Here is a 27,980-nt window from a genome sequence, read left to right as displayed (position 1 = left end):
CATTTCCATGACTTGCTCAAGTTTTATAGCTGATGTATAGCAGAACCAGGGCTCCAGCCCAGACAGCCTGACTCTGATCCTGAATGTTTGTTTTCTGTTCCCCCAGATGCCTGGAGATGTGAACAAATAAAATGCTACAAAAATAAGAGTACAATGTTCAGTTTGAGTTATCTCAGCAGCCGAAAGTCTAGTTTTCAGGCCAGTAATTTTGCATTGGAGATTTGTGGCTGAATAAAACAGAAACCTTGTTAATATTAGCCTGATAGATGGGAGGGAGTACATTTACTCCATCCTTTCCCCAGAGCAGTCGCGACACCCCTTGGCCAGTTCCCAAGGTTTTGCTATTTGGCACAATCCTGTGATAGAGCCACAGAGAATCTGAATGTGAACCAACCACCCAACCCACCTGAGCTGGTCTAGATCTAAACCAAGCCTCCATCCGGCAGTGGAACCCGCTTCACAGCACACGTGGAACACACCAAATGCAATGGCTGCTTAGCTTATATAACTGTACTTTTGACACTGAGTTTTTGCTTTATTTCTTTTAATACAGAATCATGCTGCTTCCCACACCCATCTGTTTAGAACCAGATGTACAATATTCCCTTGATGTCTATTTTTCCCAGCCTTTAGAAGGAAGGTTCAAGGCTCATTCACACACCCTGGTTGATTCTGTAAGTACTACAAAGCCTTGTGGGTGCTTCCTTCTGAACTGAGTTCCATTCTAATTGTACATGTATGGTTGTACTTTGCAGTGTTTCATGAGAAATAGAAATCTATTTGTTTCATTATGAAAATCATCTCCTGTTTATGAAGATCATCGCATAACAATGGCAAATCTTCCAGAACAGCACTTGTCAGCCCCAGTTTGAAGTGTTTTCAATATTCTGTTGTTGAGACTTCATGACAACTCTGTGAGGGAAGTCTGTGTTTATTCCCATTTTACAGACAGAACTGAAGCAAAGGGTCACAGAGCTAGTGAGTGAGGAATGAGAATTCAGAGCCAGAAGGCCTGATTCCAGCATCTCTGCCTGGAGCCACAACTGTGTACTTGCATTATAGAAAGTTTGGGGAGACAGTCCACCAATAATTAGTTACTTATTGTCATCTTGTAACTTCCCATTTTCTACCTATTATGCTTTTCTATCATTGTAATCAGAGTGCTCAGACAAGATTTTTTTTCATGGGTTTTTTTTGGCACTTTATATTATATCATAAGCATTTTCTTCTGGTACTTTTGTAAGCTTACCATTTTTAGGAACCATGCATAGTGTTTCCTTGAGTAACTTCTTTCATTTTTTTCTCCTCCAAATTTGGGCCACAGGTATTCATTCCAAACCTTTCATTCAGTCCACAGCTTTAGGCTCAGCCTGTCACTGGGCAGAGTTTAGACACTGAATAAATTTACTTAATCTACTTACCTATTCCTTTACTTGTGGTCATTTAAGTCGCTTCTATTTTTTATAACTCTGCATAGTTGGTATATTTTTTTAATATTTTAAAATGCAGTCCTACTTTACCAAAATTTCATGGCTCTTGAAATCTGTCAAATTAGTTTTCTGGTAGGTATTCATCAATTAATTTTCAGGATCATCAGTAATGCATAAAAGTGCCAGTTTCATCCCACCATTAGCAGAATTGTACAGAATTGTGTGAGATTTTTAAAAATTTTGTCGATAAAAATCAAATTGCTTGTTAAATTTTATTTTTAAATATCTGCGAGAATCTCCTAATATCGTAATTTAATTGGCATACTACAACCCTACCAAATTTTATTGGAACACAGACATGCCTGTTTGTTTACATATTATCTATGCTGCTTTCAAGCTCCAAAGGCACCACTGAGTATTTGCAGCAGAGACCTTATGATCATAAAGCCAAAATATTAACTATCTGGCCTTCCTGAGTTTTTAAAGAATTTTTTTAATTGGCAGAAAATTGTTTTACAATGTTTTATTGGTTTCTGCTATGCAACAACTTGAATCAGTCATTCATATATATACACATACATATATACATATATGAATATGAATATATATCCCCTCCCTCTTGAGCCTTCCTTCTGTCCTCCACTATTGATCTTTTATAGGAAGTTTGTCAACCCCTGATTTAATTAGCTATATATAAGTATATACATATGTATATCTCTCTCTCCATATTTTGTGTATTGTGTCTTCAAACTTTAGTTTATAACTATTGAACATTTTTAATTTATAAGCTAGAGCTTCTTAATTTCATTATCTGTTATAGAATTTAGTATGGGGCAGGTATACTTGGCCCATACTTGGACTTACTTGGATTTTTATCCAGTAAGTTCAGCTATTATAACATTTTAAAAAGGCCATTATTCAAGATTACTTTATCAAAGATGGGATTGCAAGTTTTAGGAAAGAAAGGAAGGAAGGAAAGAGGGAGAGATGGAGGGAGGAAAGGTACAGGGCACCCAGTTAAATTTGAATATGATGTAAATATGTGCCAAATATTGCTCTCAAATATTACTTGAGACATACTGAAAAGTTATTCATTGTTTCTCTGAAATTCAGTATAATTGAAATGGAAAGTAGAAACCAACTCCTGAATGGAAAATGTGAACTGTCATGATTTCCCTAACCCATATAATTCATATTCTGACGAGGAACTTTAAATAGAACTGGACTCATGAACCAACATGTGAGTTACAAAGAAAATCAAATCAAATCCAACACGTTTAATTAAGGGGGAAAAAAACCTGACAGGTGGGAACCCAGGCAGAGAAAAGAAAGGAAAAGGAAGAAAATAAGGATTCCTAGTAACAAAGGGATGTTATTATTGTAATCGTAACAGTCGTGAAACTTAAATTTATGAGAGCCAAGTTACTTCTCATTTTAAATCCATGTCCTAAATATTTCTAAAGTTTATAAATTCCAAAGTAATCACTGGATGCTGTGTTAAATGCATCCATCCAAATTGTCTATTCATCACCCATTCTCTGAGGGTAAAACCAGGCACTGTACTGATTCCTGAGGGGAAAAAAATCTGGTTCTTGCCCTCAACACATCCTCAGCCTGATATAGAAGACAGCCGTGTAAACAAAACCACTGCAATGATGTTTGATAGATGTAGAATATACATGGACAATTTGAAATTAACTAAAAATATGTCCATTTGGTCAATTATCAAGTGACCATTCTCTTACATATAGCCATGAAAAATCCTAAAACCAAAATAAAAAATAAGAGAGCCACCAGATCTTGGCAAACTGTCCGAAACCCCAGAAGAGGCCTTTAGTCATCATTTTACGGTGAGATTCCTTATAAGCAGAGATTCGGGTGCTCCTGATTTGAGGTGCTCATTGGGAAAGAGGAGTGAGGAGACAGCAGAAGGAACTCAGCCAGGACGGCTCGGGGAGCTCTGGGGCGTGAACTGCCCCATGGGTTGGTTCCACATGGAGGTGAAGGGGTAGTATTGGTGTGCCCGTGTCATCGTCGGCTACAGGCTCCCCACCCCACCCCCAGCCCCCCAGGGAGCACACTCACTCCTGGACACAGTGACTGAGTCCAGTTCTCTGGAGAAGGGAGCAGCTGTGAGCTTTCAGCATCCAGTGCCACAGCGGCTGGTGGGTGGGGAGATCTGAGCAGGGCACCTGCAATGTCCCCGAGAGTCCCTGGCCCAGGACGACAGTAGGAGAAAATCCTTGCACATTATGATTACAGACTAAAGCAATTCTGCTGTTCTGGGAAATACTCAATTGCTTGGAACTTGACCCTCTCTAAGTTCATTCTCCTCTGTAGCCTGATTAACTGAGATGCATTACCAAGAAAACCAGAGGAAAGCTGTGTTCAACCCTTCTGCACAAATATCTTTTGTTTATGAGTCAGTTCATTTTTTTTTCGATAGCCCTAATTACATGATAGGTGCATCCATAAAAATGTGCTGAGACTCAAACGTAGAAAACGCATTCTAGAATATAAAACTGACATTCTTCTTTTAAACCATGGGATGGACTGTAGTTGATAATATAAAATCCTTAGAAGTTTCTAGGGGAAGTGAGTCAGCATTAGAAACCTCTGTAGCTAACAGGAACTCTTGTCATCTGTTCCATCGGCTTGGTGCCAAGAATGGCCAACTCTTAAACCAAGTCTGACCAAGAACTGTAAACAGTAGTCCTGGATTGGCTGCCCTCACTCCTAAGCCTAATGCATCTGGCTTCCTTCTGAGTGTCACCCTGCTTGGTTTGTGTTTGCAGAATGCAGAGTCATTCTAGTATCAACTTAAAGATACAATAATACTAAGAATGCATGTATACTTCTTTACTGCAGAATTTTTAATAAGTATTTACTGAAAATTAGCCACTGGGATAGGCATAGGTGTAAATAAGACTGGAACCTTCCCTGCCCTCACCGGGGCTGACGCTCTAAGGAGGAGATGTAGACAGTTACACAGGAAGTGACAGCGCAGTCATGACAGATACTGGGAGTTGTGACAGGTCATTTGGTTTGGCTCAGGCCGTGGCTCTAAATGTCATCTGACACAACCTTCCCTTCTTATTACAAATATTTTGTATCACTCTTTCCTATCCTGCAGAGAAATTCACAGGAATTATAGCCTACCTGAACACACAACTTCTAAATACTATCAGTGTTATGTGCAAACATAAAGGAGAAATAAAAGGGAAGTAATTTATGGAGATATAGTATGCACTTCAATATGTACATGCATGGACATGAACACACTGGGAGACAGTGAAGTGTGGAGATGCTCATACATGTAGAATCACTACATATGAGACAGCCATGCAAGCAGGAGTGCTGTAAACAAGTTTAACATGTTTTAAAATCACAGGGTAAAGCTTTCAACTGATAACTATAAACAGAATCCTCCTTCATGGATCTTAAAGCTATTAGAGACATGAGCTGATTTTCCTTTTTGTGAGAATGTCTAGCATTTCTGATCTCCACCCAGTAAATGCCAGTCACACACCTCACCCAATTACTTTGACAGCCAAAATTACCCATTGGAATTTCTAAAATGCCCCATGTGGGGTGGGTACCTCCCACATAGAGAACCAGTGAGCTGAGAGGTCAAGGAGCAGCAGAATGAAAAGAAATGTGACTTAGATATCCTGAGGCGATGGGAAGTCACTGAAACTTTGAAGAAGGAATGTTATCTGAATAGACTGCCTTTTAAAAGTTTGCTGTGGCAATAGGGTAGAAAATTGATGACGGAGGGGAGACAAAAGTGGAAGATGGGACATCTTTGGGGCTGTCCCCATGGTCATCTGGGTGGCCTAGATTAGGGAAGTGATGGGAAATGAAGAGCAATAAACACATTCTAGACATATCAGTTGGTCAGATTGACCAGGCTCGTGAAGAACTTGATGTTGGAGGTGGGATCAAGTGGGATGGATTGGGCGTGTTGATGATGAAGAGGCAGGTATCGAAGACGGCCTTCACTTTCCTACACCAAGCAGCTTGGCAGATTGTGGCACTATTTCCTGGCAATAGGCACTGAAAGGAAAGCAGGTTGTGGGTGTGTTTGATTGGCAGTGATAGGCTCGTCTGTGCAGAGCTGGGACCCAGGACTGAGATACGGCAGCAGACATAAATGCAGATGAAAACCAAAGACACAGCTTCATTACAATCACTTAAGAAATGGATGTGGGGTAAGAAGAGAGCCCGTGAGAGAACCCCAAGGAGCCCCAACATTTAGGGGAGAGCTGTTGCGTTGGCGTGAAGGGTAAATGGGAGAGGTGGTAGTGAAGATGGCAAGGAAACAACTGTTAAAGAAATGTGACTGCTGAGGAATCAAGAGACAAGGCAGCAGCAGGAGACGTATTTGAGATCAAGGAGGTGACTTTACAGACGGGAGAGATTTAAGCACATACAGATGTCAACTGAAAGGAAAAGACTGAAGAAGGAGGGCATTGTTCTTCAGTCACTAAGTCGTGTCCAACTCTCTGAGACCCCATGGACTGGAGCACACCAGGCTTCCCCGTCCATATTCCACAGGAAAGTCCCCTAGGGCACAGGGTGTAGCTGCTAGGACATCTCTTCCCCTGGGACACCTCTCCTTCACCAGCTCACAGAGGTGAGGACGGCTGTCAGTCCCTGTGAGACAGGAGCTTGGGCAACAGGAAGTAGGAGACTCCAGTCCCTTTGCTGTTACCTGTTTTCTGTATGGAATTTGAGGAGTGAGAGGCAGTGACATGCTGGGAGGATGAGGTTAGAAATTTGAGGAGTAGAAATAGTCTGGATTACTGAAATCGTCATCCAAGTTTGAGATTGCACCCCGCAGTGTGGGTGTGTCAGAGGACAGGAAGGAAAAGACTGAAGAGGGTTGAAGTAAAACCCATGGAAACTAACGTCAGTGTAGACAAAGCAAAAAGATCAGGGGAGATATATCTGAGCCATCAGGTTCACCTCCCAACTTGACCTGTTGAATTCAAACTTATTTTCAGTGCTGTTTTTTCCACCAGTTGTTCAAAATGACAAACTTGGTGATCAGTTTGCTATACCATTCTTCACTATTTCAACCAAGTCATAAGGAAACATTTTGAACAGTATTAGGTTATAATTTAGATAAAATCTCAAGAAACCTAAAAAGATAGTTATTCTTCATGTAACTATTAAACTATAGATCATTCCTCCTTGAGAATAAGCTTGAAATGATGTCCTTGTCCCCATAATAGCTGTGTGGTTTTAGCCAGCAATTCCCAAAATGCATCTGTGAAGCACTAGCATACAGGATGTTAATAAATATGATTTAGATATAGGACCAAGTGATAAAATAAGTGTGGAAACACTGAGTTTTGAAAGTATTTTTCTATCAGATCAGAATTTTTCTATCAGATCAGATCAGATCAGTCGCTCAGTCGTGTCCAACTCTTTGCGACTCCATGAATCGCAGCACACCAGGCCTCCCTGTCCATCACCAACTCCCGGAGTTCACTCAGACTCATGTCCATCAAGTCAGTGATGCCATCCAGCCATCTCATCCTCTGTCGTCCCCTTCTCCTCCTGCCCCCAATCCCTCCCAGCATCAGAGTCTTTTCCAATGAGTCAACTCTTTGCATGAGGTGGCCAAAGTACTGGAGTTTCAGCTTCAGCATCATTCCTTCCAAAGAAATCCCAGGGCTGATCTCCTTCAGAATGGACTGGTTGGATCTCCTTGCAGTCCAAGGGACTCTCAAGAGTCCTCTCCAACACCACAGTTCAAAAGCATCAATTCTTCGGCGCTAGGGCTCTTCACAGTCCAACTCTCACATCCATACATGACCACGGGAAAAACCATAGCCTTGACTAGACGAACCTTTGTTGGCAAAGTAATGTCTCTGCTTTTGAATATATTGTCTAGGCTGGTCATAACTTTCCTTCCAAGGAGTAAGCGTCTTTTAATTTCATGGCTGCAGTCACCATCTGCAGTGATTTTGGAGCCCAGAAAAATAAAGTCTGACACTGTTTCCACTGTTTCCCCATCTATTTCCCAGGAAGTGGTGGGACTGGATGCCATGATCTTCATTTTCTGAATGTTGAGCTTTAAGCCAACTTTTTCACTCTCCACTATCACTTTCATCAAGAGGCTTTTGAGTTCCTCTTCACTTTCTGCCATAAGGGTGGTGTCATCTGCATATCTGAGGTTATTGATATTTCTCCCGGCAATCTTGATTCCAGCTTGTGTTTCTTCCAGTCCAGCGTTTCTCATGATGTACTCTGCATATAAGTTAAATAAGCAGGGTGACAATATACAGCCTTGATGAACTCCTTTTCCTATTTGGAACCAGTCTGTTGTTCCATGTCCAGTTCTAACTGTTGCTTCCTGACCTGCATACAAATTTCTCAAGAGGCAGGTCAGGTGGTCTGGTATTCCCATCTCTTGAAGAATTGTCCACAGTTTATTGTGATCTGCACAGTCAAAGGCTTTGGCACAGTCAATAAATGAGAAATAGGTGTTTTTCTGGAACTCTCTTGCTTTTTCCATGATCCAGCGGATGTTGGCAATTTGATCTTTGGTTCCTCTGCCTTTTCTAAAACCAGCTTGAACATCAGGAAGTTCACGGTTCACATATTGCTGAAGCCTGGCTTGGAGAATTTTGAGCATTACTTTACTAGCGTGTGAGATGAGTGCAATTGTGCGGTAGTTTGAGCATTCTTTGCCATTGCCTTTCTTTGGGATTGGAATGAAAACTGACCTTTTCCAGTCCTGTGGCCACTGCTGAGTTTTCCAAATTTCCTGGCATATTGAATGCAGCACTTTCACAGCATCATCTTTCAGGATTTGGAATAGCTCAACTGGAATTCCATCACCTCCACTAGCTTTGTTCGTAGTGATGCTTTCTAAGGCCCACTTGACTTCACATTCCAGGATGTCTGGCTCTAGGTCAGTGATCACACCATTGTGATTATCTGGGTCATGAAGATCTTTTTTGTACAGTTCTTCTGTGTATTCTTGCCATCTCTTCTTAATATCTTCTGCTTCTGTTAGGTCCATACCATTTCTGTCCTTTATCAAGCCCATCTTTGCATGAAATGTTCCTTTGGTATCTCTGATTTTCTTGAAGAGATCCCTAGTCTTTGCCATTCTGTTGTTTTCCTTTATTTCTTTGCATTGATCGCTGAAGATCTTATCTCTTCTTGCTATTCTTTGGAACTCTGCATTCAGATGTTTATATCTTTTCTCCTTTGCTTTTCGCTTCTCTTCTTTTCACAGCTATTTGTAAGGCCTCCCCAGACAGCCATTTTGCTTTTTTGCATTTCTTTTCTATGGGAATGGTCTGGATCCCTGTTTCCTGTACAATGTCACAAACCTCAGTCCATAGTTCATCAGGCACTCTATCTATCAGATCTAGGCCCTTAAATCTATTTCTCACTTCCACTGTATAATCATAAGGGATTTGATTTAGGTCATACCTGAATGGTCTAGTGGTTTTCCCTACTTTCTTCAATTTGAGTCTGAATTTGGCAATAAGGAGTTCATGGTCTGAGCCACAGTCAGCTCCTGGTCTTGTTTTTGCTGACTATATAGAGCTTCTCCATCTTTGGCTGCAAAGAATATAATCAATCTGATTTCAGTGTTGACCATCTGGTGATGCCCATGAATAGTCTTCTCTTGTGTTGTTGGAAGAGGGTGTTTGTTATGACCAGTGCATTTTCTTGGCAAAACTCTGTTAGTCTTTGCCCTGCTTCATTCTGTACTCCAAGGCCAAATTTGCCTGTTACTCCAGGTGTTTCTTGACTTCCTACTTTTGCATTCCAGTCCCCTATAATGAAAAGGACATCTTTTTTGGGTGTTAGTTCTAAAAGGTCTTGTAGGTCTTCATAGAACCGTTCAACTTCAGCTTCTTCAGCGTTACTGGTCGGGGCATAGACTTGGATTACTGTGATATTGAATGGTTTGCCTTGGAAACGAACAGAGATCATTCTGTCATTTTTGAGATTGCATCCAAGTACTGCATTTCGGACTCTTTTGTTGACCATGATGGCCACTCCATTCTTCTGAGGGATTCCTGCTCACAGTAGTAAATATAATGGTCATCTGAGTTAAATTCACCCATTCCAGTCCATTTCAGTTCGCTGATTCCTAGAATATCAACATTCACTCTTGCCATCTCTTGTTTGACCACTTCCAATTTGCCTTGATTCATGGACCTGACATTCCAGGTTCCTATGCAATATTGCTCTTTACAGCATCGGACCTTGCTTCTATCACCAGTCACATCCACAGCTGGATATTGTTTTTGCTTTGGCTCCATCCCTTCATTCTTTCTGGAGTTATTTCTCCACTGATCTCCAGTAGCATATTGGGCACCTACTGACCTGCGGAGTTTCTCTTTCAGTATCCTATCATTTTGTCTTTTCATACTGTTCGTGGGATTCTCAAGGCAAGAATACTGAAGTGGTTTGCCATTCCCTTCTCCAGTGGACCACATTCTGTCAAATAAAACAGAAAACAAGCTTATAGTTATCAAAGGGGAAAAGGATGGGGTGGGATGAATTAGAAGATTGGGATTAACGGGTACAAACTACATGAAATAGATAAACAAGGACCTGCTGTATAGCACAGGGAACTAAAGTCAATATTTTGTAATAACCTATAAGGGAAATAAATCTGAAAAAGAATACATATGTATGTATATATATTCTTGTGTATGTGTGCATGCACTCAGTCATATCTGACTCTCTATGACCCCATGAACTGTTGCCTGCCAGGCTCCTCTGCCCATTGGATCTTCCAGGCAAGAATACTGGAGTGGGTTGCTATTTCCTACTCCAATATATATTCTTTTATATATATACAACTGAACTACTGTACTGTACACCTGAAACTAACAGAGCATTATAAATCAACTATAAATCAGTAAAAAGAAAGGTAACTTTCTTGCAGCACTTCTCAGAGGTTTAAGATGTTAATCTGCACTGCAAGTCACCCAAGAGGCAGATTGATGTAGAATAGCACTGTTCATGTGTAACTGAAAAAGACAAAACTTTCTCTTTTTTAATGTGTTTATTTTTAATTGAAGGATAATTGCTTTAGAGTATTGTGTTAGTTTCTGCCAAACATCATCAACATGAATCAGCCATAGAAAAAGACAAAACTTTCTAGAGGAGAGTTTTGTGAAATTAGAGTTCCAGAGTAATACTACAGAGTGCACCATCTAAGTCATAATTTTTTTAATTATTTATTTTGCGGCATGTGGGCTCAGTACTCGCAGTTCTTGATCTCCAGAGTGCAGGCTCAGTAGTGGTGGTACACTGGCTTAGTTGCTCTGTGACATGTGGGATTTTCCCGGAACGAGGATCAAACCTGTGTCCCCTGCACTGGCAGGTGGATTCTTATCCGCTCTACCACCAGGAAAATCCCTAAACTGAACTTGTCATTACATCACAAGTAGTCTAGTTAGCAATCTTTCAAATCTAAGACAAATTGATTAGCAAGTAAAAAATATAATAATAAAAAGATAAAGGTTTATTTTCTTTGCCATAAGTCAACAAATGTAAATATTTAGTTGAAGATTTCTTAAATAAATTGAAAATCTTAAAATCTTCAGTTGCATGCAATTAAAAGGATGAAATTGAGTCTCTCTTCAAGCATGACTCTCATAGATCTAATTATTTTAATAACTGGAATCTTGAACAGTATCCTACTATGAACAGAAATCTTTTTTTTTTTTTTCGTTATTTTAAAAGCTTGGTCTTATTCCGCAAATCAACTCACTGAAGAATTTCTGCAGCAAGCAGGATTTAGATGAATATCAGCTGCACAACTGTGTTGAAATTGCCTCAGCATAGGGACCTCAGGTGCTCCCTGGAGCATGTGAAAGACTTATAGCCAGTTTGTCTGCCAGGCTGCACAACTGGGCCGTGGGTGAGTATCTGTTCAATGGGCTCTGCTGAAGCGCTGTTGTCTATACAAGGAAACATGAGTGAAATGGTTTAATATGTTTTAGCTCAACAGCCAATGTAAATACCAATTGCTCAGTGATTAGATATACAGTGCATTCTCTCCACGTGTTGAAATCATAACTTACAGTACAGAAAAAGTACATAAAAGAAGGGCCTGGCAGTCACTTGGGGCATGCCAGATTTCTGGAACAACAGTCCTAAAATATTTCTTTGGAATCCTGGAATGTTAGGGCTAGAATGAACTATAAACAACCTCTTTCATCCCTCAACCTTCATTTAATAAATGAGACTGAGTCCAAAACATGAGGTGGCTTGCCCATTTCACCAAGCTGTAGAACAGGGTTTCAGCACTTTTGAAATCTAGGTCTGGGTACTACTTTGCTGGGAAGGGGGCTCTATCCTGTGCATTGTAAGATGTTTAACAGCTACCCTACCCCCTGCCCACCTGATATCAGCAGCACCCTCCCCCTAGGTGTGACATCCACAAATGTCTCCAGACTTTATCATATGTCCCCTGGGGAGCAAGATCTCCCCTCTAGCTAGGAATCAGTGCTATAGAGTGATAGCCACAATGAGAGTCTGGGCTTCCTCAGTTCCAGTCAGATGCTTCTTCCATGCAGGACTCGGGCTTCAGGATGCCCACAATTTCATGAAAGATGGAATAAGGGAAATGAAAGGCATAATCCAGCATCAACATGGATCATCAGGAATTGAAGAAATAATAGCATCAATAAGAATTACATTGGGACAACTAATGATTGAAGTGATCTATTTCAAGCCTTTCAGTAACTTGTTAAGTAATGTTTACTGCTAAGTGATGTGTATTAAGTAGTATTTATTGAGCACTTACTTTGTGCCACACTATGCTAAGTACTTCACAGGCATGATTGTCTTTAATCTTTACAATCCGAGGAGGTAGAGGTATCCAATGAGACAGATCAAAACTAGAGCTACTAATGGGCTGAGGTGCTTTGCTGTCACTTCCTTTCCCTCTAACTTCCTTTGTTCCTTGCAGCTTGCAGGTGTCATCCACAGGGCTCGAAGGGACCCAGCCGCAGCCGACTGGGGGGCCAGTGCCGGTGTAAGCCGGTGTGACTGGCCGCTGCTGTGACACGTGCTCAACGGGAAGCTATGGTTTGGGGCAACATGGCTGTCACCGTACGTAGCAAAACCCAGACGGGGAAAACACATGTGTTCTCAACCTTGGCGTTTTAAAGGCAGGAAAATCAATGTGGGGAGTTTAAAAGGGGTGGAATTGGGAATTTGACTATATTGTTCAGACTATCAATGTAGGTAAAACACTGAAAAATTTTCTTCCATACTTTATTCTTTCATGCAGCGGGCACTGACTGTGTGCAGAGCTCCGTAGTAGCCCAGGAAGGATGTGAGAACCCCATGGAGTTGTCTGTGTAACCCCAGCTTTATCACCTGGTTCATAAACCCAGTGGTTGGAAAGGCTAAAACATAAGATTGGGAAGTTGAAAAGTGGGATGACCCTGTCGCCAAAATTTTACCCTTTCTGCTGCTGGGGTTACAACTAACCTTGGAACTCATTTCATAAGCCACCCATTAATAAAGGCTTAGGTGAGGCTTCATCTAGCATTGCTAATTCTTTACCAAGACTGTCATGTTCAGGGTAAATAGTTCTCTGTTCACAGTGTAAACCATTAGTGAAAACACTGCTCCCCACTGAGAAATCTTCCTTAGAAACCATGAAAACACCCAGGTAGGTTAATTCTCCTTCCAAATCAGGGAACATGTCTTTTCAGTTATGATTCAGAGAGATGGTGCACCTTCCTGGTCATCACCTGGGCATGGTTGTCTACCCAGCAAACAGTGCTTTGGTCCATCGTTTCTTTTCCTCTTCCTTAAAAAAATTATGAAATGCCGACACACAAAGGAAAAAACATTTCTTCCACGTACCACCCTGTCAAACAAACAAGCATCACATTTTTGTATAGGGAAGACTGGCTCAAAGAATTCTGCAATTTACCAGAAAAAAATTGAATCTCTATTATCTCACATAGGGAAAAGAAAAATCTAGCCATTTAAGTATGGTTCTTCTTATTTTTATAATCGGAAAGTTTGAATCCTAAGTTTCATGGACATTTGAATCATTAAAAACATTACTTATTCAGATGCTCTGTATAAACAGCACTTATGACACTTGATTGAAATGGACAGAGGATAGAATGTCTGAATAGACATTTTTCCGAAGAAGATACACATATGGCCAATAGCTACATGAAAAGATGCTAAGGATTGCTAGCCATCAGAGAAATGCAAATCAAAACCACAATGAGATACCACCTCACGTCTATTAGAAATTCTATTACCAAAAAAGACAAGAAATAATGAGTGTTGGCAAGGATGTGGAGAAAAGGGAACCCTGTACACTAGGAATGTAAATTGGTGCAGCTACTATGAAAAACAGTACGGTGTCTCCTCAAAAACTTAAAAAGAGCTACCATATGATCCAGCAGTTCTACTTCTGGGTATTTATGCAAAGAAAATGAAAATACTAACTTGGAAAGATACTTGCACCCTCTTGTCCACTGCAGCATTATTTACAGTAGCCAAGGTATGGAAACAACCTAAGTTTCCACCAACAGATGAATAGATGAAATGTGATGTATATATAGATATGTATTTCCATGATATAATATATGATATATAAATCTGAAAAGATGATGCTGTGAAAGTGCTGCACTCAATATGCCAGCAAGTTTGGAAAACTCAGCAGTGGTCACAGGACTGGAAAAGGTCAGTTTTCATTCCAATCCCAAAGAAAAGTAATGCCAAAGAATGCTCAAACTACCACACAATTGCACTCATCTCACATGTTAGTAAAGTAATGCTCAAAATTCTCCAAGCCAGGCTTCAACAATATGTGAACTGTGAACTTCCAGATATTCAAGCTGGATTTAGAAAAAGCAGAGGAACCAGAAATCAAATTGCCAACATCTGCTGGAACATCAAAAAAGCAAGAGAGTTCCAGAAAAACATCTATTTCTGCTTTATTGACTATGCCAAAGCCTTTGACTGTGTGGATCACAACAAACTGGAAAATTCTGAAAGAGGTGGGAATATCAGACCACCTGACCTGCCTCTTGAGAAACCTATATGTAGGTCAGGAAGCAACAGTTAGAACTAGACATGGAAAAACAGACTGATTCCAAATAGGGAAAGGAGTACATCAAGGCTGTATATTGTCACCCTGTTTATTTAACTTATATGCAGAGTACATCATGAGAAATGCTGGGCTGCATAAAGCACAATCTGGAATCAAGATTTCCAGGAGAAATATCAATAACCTCAGATATGCAGATGACACTATGCTTATGGCAGAAAGGAAGAAGAACTAAAGAGCCTCTTGATGAAAGTGAAAGTGGAGAGTGAAAAAGTTGGCTTAAAGCTCAACATTCAGAAAACGAAGATCATGGCATCTGGTCCCATTACTTCATAACAAATAGATGGGCAAACAGTGGAAACAGTGACAGACTTTAATTTTTTGGGCTCCAAAATCACTGCAGATGGTGACTGCAGCCATGAAATTAAAAGACGCTTGCTCCTTGGAAGAAAAGCTATGACCAACCCAGACAGCATATTAAAAAGCAGAGGCATGACTTTGCCAACAAAGGTCTGTTTAGTCAAAGCTATGTTTTTGCTAGTAGTCATGTATGGATATGAGAATTGGACTATTAAGAAAGCTGAGTGCCAAAGATCTGATGCTTTTGAACTGTGGTGTTAGAGAAGACTTTTGAAAGTCCCTTGGACTGCAAGGAGATCCAACCAGTCCATCCTAAAGGAAATCAGTCCTGAAAATATTAATTGGAAGGTCTGATGCTGAAGCTGAAAATCCAATACTTTGGCGACCCTGTATGAAGAACTGACTCATTTGAAAAGATTCTGATGCTGGGGAAGATTGAAGGTAGGAGGAGAAGGGGACAACAGAGGATGAGATGGTTGGATGGCATCACTGACTCAATGGACATGAGTTTGAGTAAACTCTGGGAGCTGGTGATGGACAGGGAGGCCTGGTCGCTACAATCTATGGGGTTGCAAAGAGTCAGACACAACTGAGCGACTGAACTGACCTGAACTGATACATATATCTATAATATAATAATGGAATATTATTCAGTCATTTAAAAAAAGGGAAATCTTGACATCTGCAGCAACTCGAATGGACCTAGAGGGTTCATGCTGAGTGAAATAAGTCAGATAGAAGACAACAAATTCTGTGTGATAGCATTTTCTCTATTTTTATTATTTATTTTATATGAGAGGATAGTTGATTAACAATATTGTGTTAGGTTTAGGTGTACAACAAATTGATTCAGTTATGTATGTACATGTATCATAGTAGTATGTACTTGTCAATTCCAAACTCCCAGTCTATCCCTCCTGTCTACCCTTTACCCTTGGTAACCATAAGTTCACTCTCTAAGAGTATGATCTCATTTATGTGTGAATGTAAAACAAACAAACAAAAATCAAGTTCATGGATATAGAGCACCAATAGATTAGTGGTTGCCAGAGGTGAGGTGGGCAAAATGAGTGAACAAAGTCAAAAGGTACAAACTTCCAGCTATATAATAAGTAAGTCATGGGAATGTAATGTACTGCATGGTGACTTTAGTTAATAATACTGTATTCTATGTTTGAAAGTTACAAGAGAACAAATCCTAAAAGATCTCATCACAAGACAAATATTGTAACTGTGTGTCATGACAGATATTAATTAGACAATGATGGTGATCATTTTTCAATATATACAAATATGAAATCATTATGTAGTACACTTGAAACTAATATGATGTCATATGTCATTCCACAGTTAAAAAAAATACACTGCAGTTGTCCACAATATACTGTTGATCAAATGAAATCAGTGAATTCTTATTAACAAATCATATATAACTGGGTGTAGGAGACACAAGAGACACAGACTGATCCCTGTGGGAAGATACCCTGAAGTAGGAAATGGCAACCCACTCCAGTGTTCTTCCTGGAAAATTCCATGGACAGAGGAGCCTGGTGGACTACAGTCCATGGGGTTGCACAGAGTCAGATATAACTTGCCAACTGAGCACGTATACCTGGACCCAGTACATGCAAGGCTCTATTCTAAGCACTGTATGGACTCAAATTTATTTACCTTGATTGGGTTGATGCAGTAAATTAGAGATTATGATATCAGAACTGAGACTCTCTCACCAACCCTCCACTAGCCCCTTGACCCTGACAGGTCTCTCTCTGTTTTGCTCAGCTTGTCACTGCCACCCTCAAGGCTCAAAGAGCACCATATGTGACCAAGTAACGGGACAGTGCCCCTGCCATGGAGAGGTGGCCGGCCGCCATTGTGACCGGTGCCTGGCAGGCTACTTCGGATTTCCCAACTGCCACCCCTGCCTTTGTAATGGGTTCGCTGAACTTTGTGATCCAGAAACTGGGTCATACTTCAACTGTGGCGGATTTACAACTGGGAGAAACTGTGAAAAGTATAGCATTCATATGCACTTTTTTTTCCTTTTGTTCTAATTTTACAACATTCTCTAAAGGACCACTGAGTAGAGAATCAATCGTATTGAAGTGTAGAGTGATGGCGACGGGCAGGGGAAGATAGAGCGTCATTTCATCATCCTTCAAAATCTTGTTATGAACTGGACTTTGATAAATCAGTAACATGCATTTGCCTGGCACCTTGCTTTTTATATCCCTAAAATATACACGTAAATTAGATGCTATGATATCCAGTTTAATGACTAAGCTGTGGGACTTTCAATATGAAGCAGAAAACCTTTCTACAGAGCAAATGACCATCTTCTAAAATGTTGAGTTTTAAGAGTTGCATTGTCCTCACTTCAGTTCAGTCACTCAATTGTGTCCAACTCTTTGCGACCCCATGGACTGCAGGGCGCCAGACCTCCCTGTCCATCACCAACTCCCAGAGTTTACCCAAACTCATGTCCATTGAGTTGGTGATGCCATCCAGCCATCTCATCCTCTGTCGTCCCCTTCTCCTTCTGCCCCTAATCCCTCCCAGCATCAGGGTCTTTTCTAATGAGTCAGTTATTCGCATCAGGTGGCCAAAGTATTGGAGTTTCAGCCTCAGCATCAGTCCTTCCAATGAACACCCAGGACTGGTCTCCTTTAGGATGGACTGATTGGATCTCCTTGCAGTCCAAGGGACTCTCAAGAGTCTTCTCTAACACCACAGTTCAAAAGCATCAATTCTTCAGTGCTCAGCTTTCTTTATAGTTCAACTCTCACATCCATACATGACTGCTGGAAAAACCATAGCCTTGACTAGACGGACCTTTGTTGGCAAAGTAGTGTTACTGTCCTAAAACATAGCAAATCCACATTGGCTAATGTGAGCTTTTCCTGGGAACATCTTAGTAAAAAGAATTTGCCTTGACAGATGCATCGATGGTTACTATGGAAATTCTTCTTCAGGACAGTCCTGCCGTCCTTGCCTGTGTCCAGATGTTCCCTCCAGCAATCGGTATTTTGCCCATTCCTGTTATCAGAATCTTTGGAACTCAGATGTAATCTGCAATTGTCTTCAAGGTTATGCAGGTATGCAGTATACTTCATGATGTTGTTTTTCCTTCTCATCCTACATTGCTATCTAAAAAATGATCACATATTCATAATGTATCTGCCTTGGAAAAATTAGTGATACAGGATATAATAGGATAATGGTAAGAAGACACAATTTGGTAAATTGCTACTTTTCAGAACAAAGCATTTGAATGGTTCAAAAACCAGTGACAAAAACTCATATCACAGAGCTTATGTTTTTAAATGATGGTCTTGAAAATTGACCAAATGAGCTCAAATCAAAATAATTTATTTAAAATCATGATGTGTTAAGTAATATAAATATGTGTTAAGTTTTATATATTGATATATATATATAAAACACAAAATTTTTTAATAAAAATCATTCAAATGCTTTATTTATATAATTTCAAGTAATCAATTTGATATTTCACAGATATAACTGATTTTTTTCAGATGTCTTAAAGCACCAATTTGGATAATGTACAGATACTGCAAAAATTAATTCAATATCTACGTCTGTCCTGGAGAAGGCAATGGCAACCCACTCCAGTACTATTGCCTGGAAAATCCCATGGACGGAGGAGCCTAGTAGGCTGCAGTCCATGGGGTCACTAAGAGTCGGACGCGACTGAGCGACTTCCCTTTCACTTTTCACTTTCATGCATTGGAGAAGGAAATGGCATCCCACTCCAGTGTTCTTGCCTGGAGAATCAGGGACGGGGGAGCCTGGTGGGCTGCCGTCTATGTGGTCGCATAGAGTCAGACACGAGTGAAGTGACTTAGCAGCTATGTCTGTCCCTCAATCAAAAATTTTATTTAAGGAGTTTAAGCACAAGTGCAAATATACAACACAAACAAGGGGAAAAATCATGATGTCTGTATGATTTAATGATACTAAAAATATGGCATTATTATTTTCTTTATTATAATTACCATCATGATAAATCACATGGCCATTGTTTATTTCTTACCTCTAAGGTTACATATGTCTCTAGTTAATCTTACAGCCTCTTCTCCATGTACACTGTGGCTTGGTTGGTCAGTTCTTAAGAGCTGAGACCATTGTTGAGGTATGAGACCACTTCTAAATGGAATAAACCAAAAAATGGAAGGTGGACCCAGGGTTTGGGCACCTAAACATTGGCAGTTGCCTTCGTGATTCAAAGAGTAGAGTGTAGGAGAGATGGGATGGTTTTCCACTATCTTTCATGGAAATACCCTCAAAGTGTCCTATCAGATCAGTCGCTCGGTCGTGTCCAACTCTTTGCAACCCCATGAATTGCAGTAGCCAGGCCTCCCTGTCTATCACCAACTCCCGGAGTTCACTCAGACTCATGTCCATTGAGTCAGTGAGGCCATCCAGCTACCTCTGTTGTCCCCTTCTCCTCTTGCCCCCAATCCCTCCCAGCATCAGAGTCTTTTTCCAATGAGTCAACTCTTCGCATGAGGTGGCCAAAGTACTGGAGTTTCAGCTTTAGCATCATTCCTTCCAAAGAAATCCCAGGGCTGATCTCCTTCAGAATGGACTGGTTGGATCTCCTTGCAGTCCAAGGGACTCTCAAGAGTCCTCTCCAACACCACAGTTCAAAAGCATCAATTCTTAGGCGCTCAGCCTTCTTCACAGTCCAACTCTCACATCCATACATGACCACAGGAAAAACCATAGCCTTGACTAGATGAACTTTTGTTGGCAAAGTAATGTCTCTGCTTTTGAATATGCTATCTAGGTTGGTCATAACTTTCCTTCCAAGGAGTAAGCATCTTTTAATTTCATGGCTGCAGTCACCATCTGCAGTGATTTTTGAGCCCAGAAAAATAAAGTCTGACACTGTTTCCACTGTTTCCCCATCTATTTCCCAGGAAGTGGTGGGACTGGATGCCATGATCTTTGTTTTCTGAATGTTGAGCTTTAAGCCAACTTTTTCACTCCCCACTTTCACTTTCATCAAGAGGCTTTTGAGTTCCTCTTCACTTTCTGCCATAAGGGTGGTGTCATCTGCATATCTGAGGTTATTGATATTTCTCCCGGCAATCTTGATTCCAGCTTGTGTTTCTTCCAGTCCAGCGTTTCTCATGATGTACTCTGCATATAAGTTAAATAAACAGGGTGACAATATACAGCCTTGACGTACTCCTTTCCCTATTTGGAACCTGTCTGTTGTTCCATGTCCAGTTCTAACTGTTGCTTAAAAAACCCTCAGAGGTTCGCATGTCAGGAAAACTACTCACCCCTCTGCACCTCCAGGCATGTTATCTCAGGCTGCTGCTGTTTCACCTCTAAGATTGGGTAAGGCTTGGAGTGCCGCATGGAGAACATGGGCTGAGATTAGTTTTGGATCCAGAGGCATATTTGAGTGGTTTTGGTTATTTGAGGACCCAGGAATCCTGAACTCACAACTCTGTGGTTTTTTAAGAAAGACTAAAGTCAGTTCTTCACCAAGAACTTTCTATATCCAAATAACCTTTTTATTCTCTGAATGAATAGTAAATGAAAATGGTTTTAATTTAGAACACTTTCTCTTATTCACCCCAAATGTGTGACCTTTCGTAATCCCCAGAGGAGTCCAATTATCCACATCACTCTCCACATACATGCGCGCACACACACACACACTTCTTATCTCATTCTCTTCTCTTCTCTTCTCCCCTTCTTTCAGGTGTGCAATGTGGAGAATGCTCTGCTGGTTTCTATGGAAATCCAAGAATTTCTGGAGCACCCTGCCGGCCATGTGCCTGTAGCAACAACATTGATGTAACTGATCCAGGGTCCTGCAGCCCAGTCACAGGGGAGTGCCTTAAATGTCCGTACAACACTCAGGGCCCCAACTGCCAGCTCTGCAAACCAGGTTACTTTGGATCGGCCCTCAATCAGACCTGCACGAGTAAGTCTGCAAAGCTCTTGGCAGGAAACGTGGCAACTTGAACTGTGGTAGCCACTCCTGTACTCACTTCAGTTAGGTCCGTAGTGCCAGCACCCACAGAGACTGGGCTGATGTCCATTCAGCAACAGAAATGGGTGCAGTGCACACGCAGCTCAGTGTCATTACACTAATAACTCATGGGTGTTGTAAGTGTGCCTTTTGTAACTGTACACTTCAGCACATGCCCTGCAGGATTTGAAGTCTTCTTTCTCAGAGTGTGTACCCCTGTGCCCTCTGCCAGAATCACCCAGGGATGGAGGTGGAGTATCATTATGCAGATTCCTGGACTGTGCCTCAGACCTCAGAGAATTGGATCTCTGTGGGGTGGAGCCCAGGAATCGGCATTGTAACCAGCTCATCAACCAGACTTTAATGTATAAAGAGGAGAATCACTGATGTAGAAGAGGTCAAGGGTTTAATTCCATGATAAAGAAAGACAAGGAATCTGCTATTCATTTTTAGGAAATATTTTAATTATTTCAGTTCACCCAAGTCAATTTAGTAAACCATTTGTTTTCAGATCATTGGCTTAAGTGGAACTTTGGTGACTGATGTGAGGAAACAGTGATACTTTCATTCATCCTAATTGTGAGCTCTTGGGACATAGTTGGCTGAAGCATAGGAAATCATAGTTGGGGGAGATCAAAAACAGTTGAATGAATTCAACCTACTTAGATTCTTTGATAAATTCTGTTCTTGTGAAATGCTTATTCCTCGGGCCTTTTAAAGAAATGATGCCTTCACTCTAAAAAGCTATCTGTATGGGTTGTTGACTGCCAGTGTTATCGTGGATTCACCCCCAATGATGGCTCTGTGCTTCTAGGGTGCTCTTGTCATCCCTCTGGAGTGAGTCCCACTGAGTGTCCCCCCGGTGGGGAAGCTTGCCTCTGTGATCCTGACACTGGCACGTGCCCATGTCTGCCCAGCGTCACAGGCCGGACCTGTGACCATTGTGCTGTTGGATACTGGAATCTGGTCCCTGGCAGAGGATGTCAGCCATGTGATTATGACCTCCGGACCTTGCTCAGCAGCCACTGTGACCAGGCAAGAAACTTTCAACTTCCTATGGTGTCAGAATGAGACACAGTGGGGAGACATGCTTTCTAAACATGTAAAGAATGTTTTCTTTATGTATTGCTGTTAATCAGTGTTTTTAGATAGGATTGGCCTTTTATGGGCATAGAGTCTACATTTATCAAGGAATGAAAAGCACCAAAGAAGAGAGAATAAGGGTCTGAAAGTTAAGCTCTGCCCCATTCAGCTTTCTCCAGTCCTCACTGGGACTGGGCAAGTCAAGATTCAAATCACAACCTTCTCTTTCACTGTTTTGTACATAGAAGCATAGGGAAGCCCCAAGAAATCCATCATTAATCAGAATTGACTACTAACCAGAATTAAAACTGAGTGCCTTCAGAATCCATAATTCCATCTTTAAAAATCAAGCTGTCATTCCCATGGTTCACCAGTTGCTTTACGTATGGTTAAAAAAGATGTCCTCTTATTTTATTTATCTTCAAGCTACCAGACCAGCAGCAATTGTTTCTAGAGAATGCAGTCCAGGAGCAAATCTTTATTGTTTCATGTACAATTAACTCTACACTTAACTGCACATATGGTTTTCAGTCAATGAAACAATGAGAATGAAAAATTTTTAAAGAATATTAACATTATTTAAGGAAAAAACAATCTCATGATAAGGTTTTTTGCTTAGTAAATATATTCTTTGAAACACTTTTCCCATTAATAGAGATGTGAAAAGAAGGGTAAAACAATGATGAGAAGTTTTTGAGTCAAATCCACAGTATAGGGATTAGGGCTTAATTAGAATCAAAATGCCCATTTCAGAAGCTGGAATCTTCCCAATTAATAAGTATGTCTCACCTCCAATTTCAACTCCACTGTTCAACTTATTAAAGGTCAAATTTTGTAGAAGTAAAGTTTTGAAGTAGTTCTTATACATAGAATGGGTTTCCCCTTCTCTTTTTCTTTATCTCTGAGCTTCCTTCCTCCAACCCATATCCACACAAATGCACACCATGGCCTTTTTTTCCTTAATAACTTTTTATATTAAGATAGACTTAGGTTTACAGAAAAGTTATGAAGATAGAGAAGATGTACCCCACACCAAGTTTTCTCTATTATTAAATTTACTATATGTTAGTATGGTGTATTTCTCATAATTAATGAATTAGTGTTGATACATTATCATTAATGTTCATAATTTATTCATATTTGACTAGTTTTTTATCTGATGCCCTTTTTCTGTTCCAAGACTTCAGAACACCACGTGACATTCAGTCACCGTATCTCCTTAGGTTGCTCTTGGTTGTGACGGTTTCTTAGACTTTCCTTATTTTTGATACCATAACAGTTTTGAGTATTTTGTAAAATGTCCTTCAGGTCACATTTCTGTTTCTCTCGTGGTAAGACTTGGATTATGGATTTTGAGAAAAAGATGACCCATGGAGGTCAAGTGCTGTTCTCATCACATCACATCAAAGCTATACACTATTTACATAGCTTGTCACTGCTGCCCTGAACCTTGACCTCCTGGCTGAAGCAGTGTGTGTCAAGTTTCTCCTCTGCAAAGTGATCCTTTTGCTCTTTTCCATACTGTACTCCTTTGGAAGAAAGCACTAAGCACAGTACCACACTTAAGGAGTAGGGAGTTATGCTCTGTCCCCTTGAGGGCAGAGTATCTCCATAAATTATTCTATTCTTCTGCACTGGAGTTTTGTCTGTTATTTCTGATTTCATTTGTTTAATCATTTTTATATCAGTGAACTCAACGATATTTGTACTATACTTTGAGTTATAAATCAACACTACTTAATTTTGTTCTTCAAGTTGTTCCAGCTTTGGTCATGGGACACTTTTTCAGTTGGTTTCTTTAGGCCTTTGACATACCTCAATATTGTTGGTGTGTTTTTGTTTTTTTTTAACTACCTCCCTACTTTTTGCACTGCAAGATGCCTTAAGCTCCTTTTATATATTTCTTGCCTCTGCCCTAGAATTAGCCATTTCTTTAAGGAGCACTGGTTCCTTCTATTGGAGAATGATGTTAGAAACCAAGATCTGGGCACTAGAGGACCATGACTATTTTATATGCTCCTCTCCACTCATCACACCTGCAGCTACCAACCACAGAACATGTTGAAAAAATTAGCAGATTTCCAAACACTGCTTGGCTCCTTAATTCATGAGGAAGTCCTCATGCTCATGACATCACTGTCTGGTATGCTTCTTAGACTTTTTGGGAAGCATATTTGTACGAGCACTTGGCAGTGACCACAGTTCAGCCATAGAGGCTAAGGGAAGCCTACAAAGCTGAAAATCAGATGGTGTTGGTTTAACCAAAGACCTGCTTATGACAAGGGTATTTGGGGTAATCTGGTCCACAGGGGATTCCTTGGGGAAGTTTGCTCTTTACAATCAGGAAACACTTTCATTGGAGTATAGAAGAGCCACACGATCATTGAGATTTCCAGCTGTTTAAACAACTACTGATAAATGTCTCTGTGTCGGCCCGCAGGTGGTCCCTAGTGCATTCTTAGAATGCACATAGAAAATATGCTATGAAATATTTTCATCAACAATTTTGATGGAGAAACATATGTATCAAATTTGCAGATACTACAAAATTGTAAGTTAATATGATCAAGACAGAACAAGAGACAAGATATTTTACAACTGTCTTATTGACTGGAAACAATATGACATGTCAGTGGAATAAAAATAAAGTTTTGCAATTGGGTTTTTTAAATCCATTGCACAAATGCAGAGAGGGAGTAATAACTTGGCACCAGTTTGTGTGAAAAACATCTGGGAGATTTTCATTGTGTGCTGCAAGTGAACCAGTGGTGCGGCTTGGCTGCCAAAGAGGGGATGTCCATTCAGGCAGGAGTGTGAGTGCCACGCCCAGCTCCAGGGCAGCCTCTCTTGTCCCACTTGTCCTCTGTACTGGTCAGATGACTCCCAGGAACATTGTTTTCATTTCTGAGTACCACATTTTAAGCACTGAATTGACAAACTAGTGTTTGTGGATAGTGGAGAAGCACCATGCTATTTTGTGATGAAGTCTTAGGGGTGATTGATTTAAAATAACGAAGCATATACAAGTTGAGAACGGCCACCTCTAGTTGAGAGATGGACTATACAAAGGAAGAGGGAAGCTATATGTTTTGTGCAATTTCCTTAAGACTGGGCTTAGAACAACGGGAGCAAGTTACAAGGAGCAGATTCTGCATCAACATACGTAAAGCATTGCCCAACAGTCAAAGACAATGTGGCAACATGATAACTCTTGGGACTACAGGCTCCCGCAGCTCCCTATATTTGAGCAAAAGCCAGTGGTTACTCCAGAGATGGGTAGAAGTTTTAGTAGTCCTCTCACTTTAAGAATTCAGCTACTTCTGGAGTCGTCGTTGGGTATGCAGATTTGGTCAAGTATAATGTAGGACCACAACAATAGTGATTTGCTTTGTGTTTTTTCCCATTAATTTTCTAATCTCCTCAGTGTTCAGAAAATCTGGTCAAGAATCCAGTTGGGAGGATACAGAGAAGTTCAGCCCTCTCTCCAAAATACAGTTAAATAATTGTCACTAAATGATTAAGCTTCATTTACCAAAAAAAAAAAAAAAAAAATGTTTGTGAAGGAAAAACACTAGCCCAATTTGGAAAGACTCCAATTAACATTTCATAATGGAAACATTTGCCAAACTTATTGATGGATGTTAAAACCAGGTCATTGGTCTCTCTCTCTTAGGGGAGAACTCCCAGAACTGTAGAGGAGAAGAATGTGGCCCATTTCCTATTATCTGTTTTGTTTTCATTTACATCTGTGACCGTTTCCCAGTTTGAGGCCACCTGTCCCTGAACAGCTGGAAGCAGGCGGTATATTCAAGAGCCCTCAGCCGAAACGCATTAACTCTTGATCCTTGGTGTTGTCGGGGGTGGTTGCTGACCATGGGAATCCTCCTCCTGCCTCTGCACAGCTGTATGTCCTAAATCACTGGAGGGAAAAGTTGTTTTGTATTAATTTGCATTTTTTTTAGATCATAAGCTTGCCAATTTCTTACCCATGACCATTCTCACAGGTTACAGGCCAGTGTCCGTGTAGATTAGGCTATGATGGGAAACACTGCTCTGAATGTGAGGAGAATCATTATGAGGATCCCCTAGGGCGATGCATTCGTAAGTATTGGTTCTAAAAATGTGAGTACAGTCAACCTGGTCCTACCACAGGCTTGCTGTGAACCAACTGAATTTTAAATTCCTTTATTTGGTAGAAAATTCACAAACTTAAAAAAAAATTCTATAAGATATTAATAAAATGAAAGCTGTATAAGCCAATTAGATTTCTCTTTTTTCTTTTCCATTATGGTTTTTCACAAGATATTAACTATAGCTCCCTGGGCTATATAGTGTGGGCTTCCCAGGAGGCACTAGTGGTAAAGAACCCACCTGCCAATGCAGGAGACATCAAGAGACGCCAGTTCCATCCCTGGGTCTGGAAAATCCCCTGGAGGAGGGCATGGCAATCCACTCCAGTATTCTTGCCTGGAGAATCCCTTGGACAGAGGAGCCTGGCAGGCTATAGTTCATAGGGTTGCACACAGTCGGACACAACTGAAGTGACTTAGCACATACACACATGCTATATAGTAGGATCTTGTTGTTTATCCATCCTATATATAATAGTTTGCGTTTGCTAATCCCAAACTCCCAATCCTTCCCCTCCCCCTTGGCAACCAGTCTGTTCTCTGTGAGTCTATCTCTGTTTTGTAAAATAAATTCATTTGTGGCATGTTTTAGATTCCACATGTAAGTAACATCATATGGTATTTGTCTTCCTCTTTCTAACTTCCTTCACTTAGTATGATAATCTCTAAGTCCATCCACATTGCTGCAAATAGCATTATTTCATTCTTTTTATGGCTATGTAGTGTTCCATTACAGAGAAGGCAACGGCACCCCACTCCAGTACTCTTGCCTGGAAAATCCCATGGATGGAGGAGCCTGGTGGGCTGCAGTCCATGGGGTCGCTAAGAGTCGGATACGACTGAGCGAGTTCACTTTCACTTTTCACTTTCATGCATTGGAGAAGGAAATGGCAACCTACTCCAGTGTTCTTGCCTGGAGAATCCCAGGGATGGGGGAGCCTGGTGGTCTTCCATCTATGGGGTCGCACAGAGTTGGACACGACTGAAGTGACTTAGCAGCAGCAGCAGTGTTCCATTATATATATGTACCATGTCTTTTATCCATCCATTTAGGTACATTTAGGTTGTAACCATGTCTTGGCTATTGTGAATAGTGCTGCTATGATCATAGGCGTGTATGTATCCAGCCATATGCCCAGGAGTGGAATTGCTAGACCATATGACAACTCTATTTTTAGTTTTTTGAGTAACCTCCATATGGTTCTCCGTAGTGGCTGTACCAATTTACATTCCCACCAATAGTGTAGGAGGGTTCCCTTTTCTCCATACTTCTCCAGTATTTGTTGTTTATATATTTTTAAATATATAATTTATTTATTATTTTTGGCTGTGCTGAGTCTCCTTGCTGCAGGCTTTCCCTAGTTGTGCAGAGTGGGAGTACTTTCTGGTTGCGGCGCTCCGGCTTCTCGTTGCAGTGCTTCTCTTGTTGTGAAGCACAGGCTCTAGGGTGCGAGGGCTTCAGTTGTTGCGGTGCTGGCTCAGTAGTTCCAGTTCCTGGGCTCTAGAGTACAGCTCAATACTTGTGGCTTATTTGCTTTGTGGTATGTGGGATCTTCCTGGATCAGGGATCGAATCCATGTCTCCTGCAGTGGCAGGCAGATTCTTTACCACTGAGCCACCAGGGAAGCCCTAGACATTTTCATAATGGTCATCTGACCAATATAAGGTGTAACTCATTATAGTTTTGATTTGCATTTCTCAGTGTTGAGCATCTCTTCACGTGCCTGTTGGCCATCTGTATGTCTTCTTTAGAAAAATGTTTGTTTAGGTCTTCTGCCCTTTTTTCAATTGGGTTGTTTGGTTTTCTTTGTTTTGTTTTGTCATTGAGTTGTATGAGCTGCTTGTATATTTTGGAAATTAAGCCCTTGTTGATCATGTCCTTTGCA

The 27,980-nt window shown here is 40.8% G+C and overlaps 1 protein-coding gene across 1 annotated transcript in view; it reads left to right on the top strand.

The window, feature by feature from the left end:
* The window catches only part of LAMB4 (laminin subunit beta 4), a 114,914-nt gene that overhangs the window by 48,581 nt on the left and 38,353 nt on the right, over positions 1 to 27,980 (top strand). Inside the window, 9 exon segments of the mRNA XM_044947200.2 lie at positions 554 to 674; positions 11,163 to 11,340; positions 12,394 to 12,465; positions 12,468 to 12,536; positions 16,651 to 16,882; positions 17,806 to 17,963; positions 20,609 to 20,833; positions 21,696 to 21,916; positions 25,969 to 26,065. Coding sequence (XP_044803135.2) covers positions 554 to 674; positions 11,163 to 11,340; positions 12,394 to 12,465; positions 12,468 to 12,536; positions 16,651 to 16,882; positions 17,806 to 17,963; positions 20,609 to 20,833; positions 21,696 to 21,916; positions 25,969 to 26,065 — 1,373 coding nt within the window.

Source organism: Bubalus bubalis, chromosome 8 (genome assembly GCF_019923935.1).
Source record: "Bubalus bubalis isolate 160015118507 breed Murrah chromosome 8, NDDB_SH_1, whole genome shotgun sequence".
Taxonomy (NCBI): domain Eukaryota; kingdom Metazoa; phylum Chordata; class Mammalia; order Artiodactyla; family Bovidae; genus Bubalus; species Bubalus bubalis.
The sequence above is the reverse complement of the archived record's forward strand: the minus strand, read 5'-3'. Positions and strand labels throughout refer to the sequence as shown.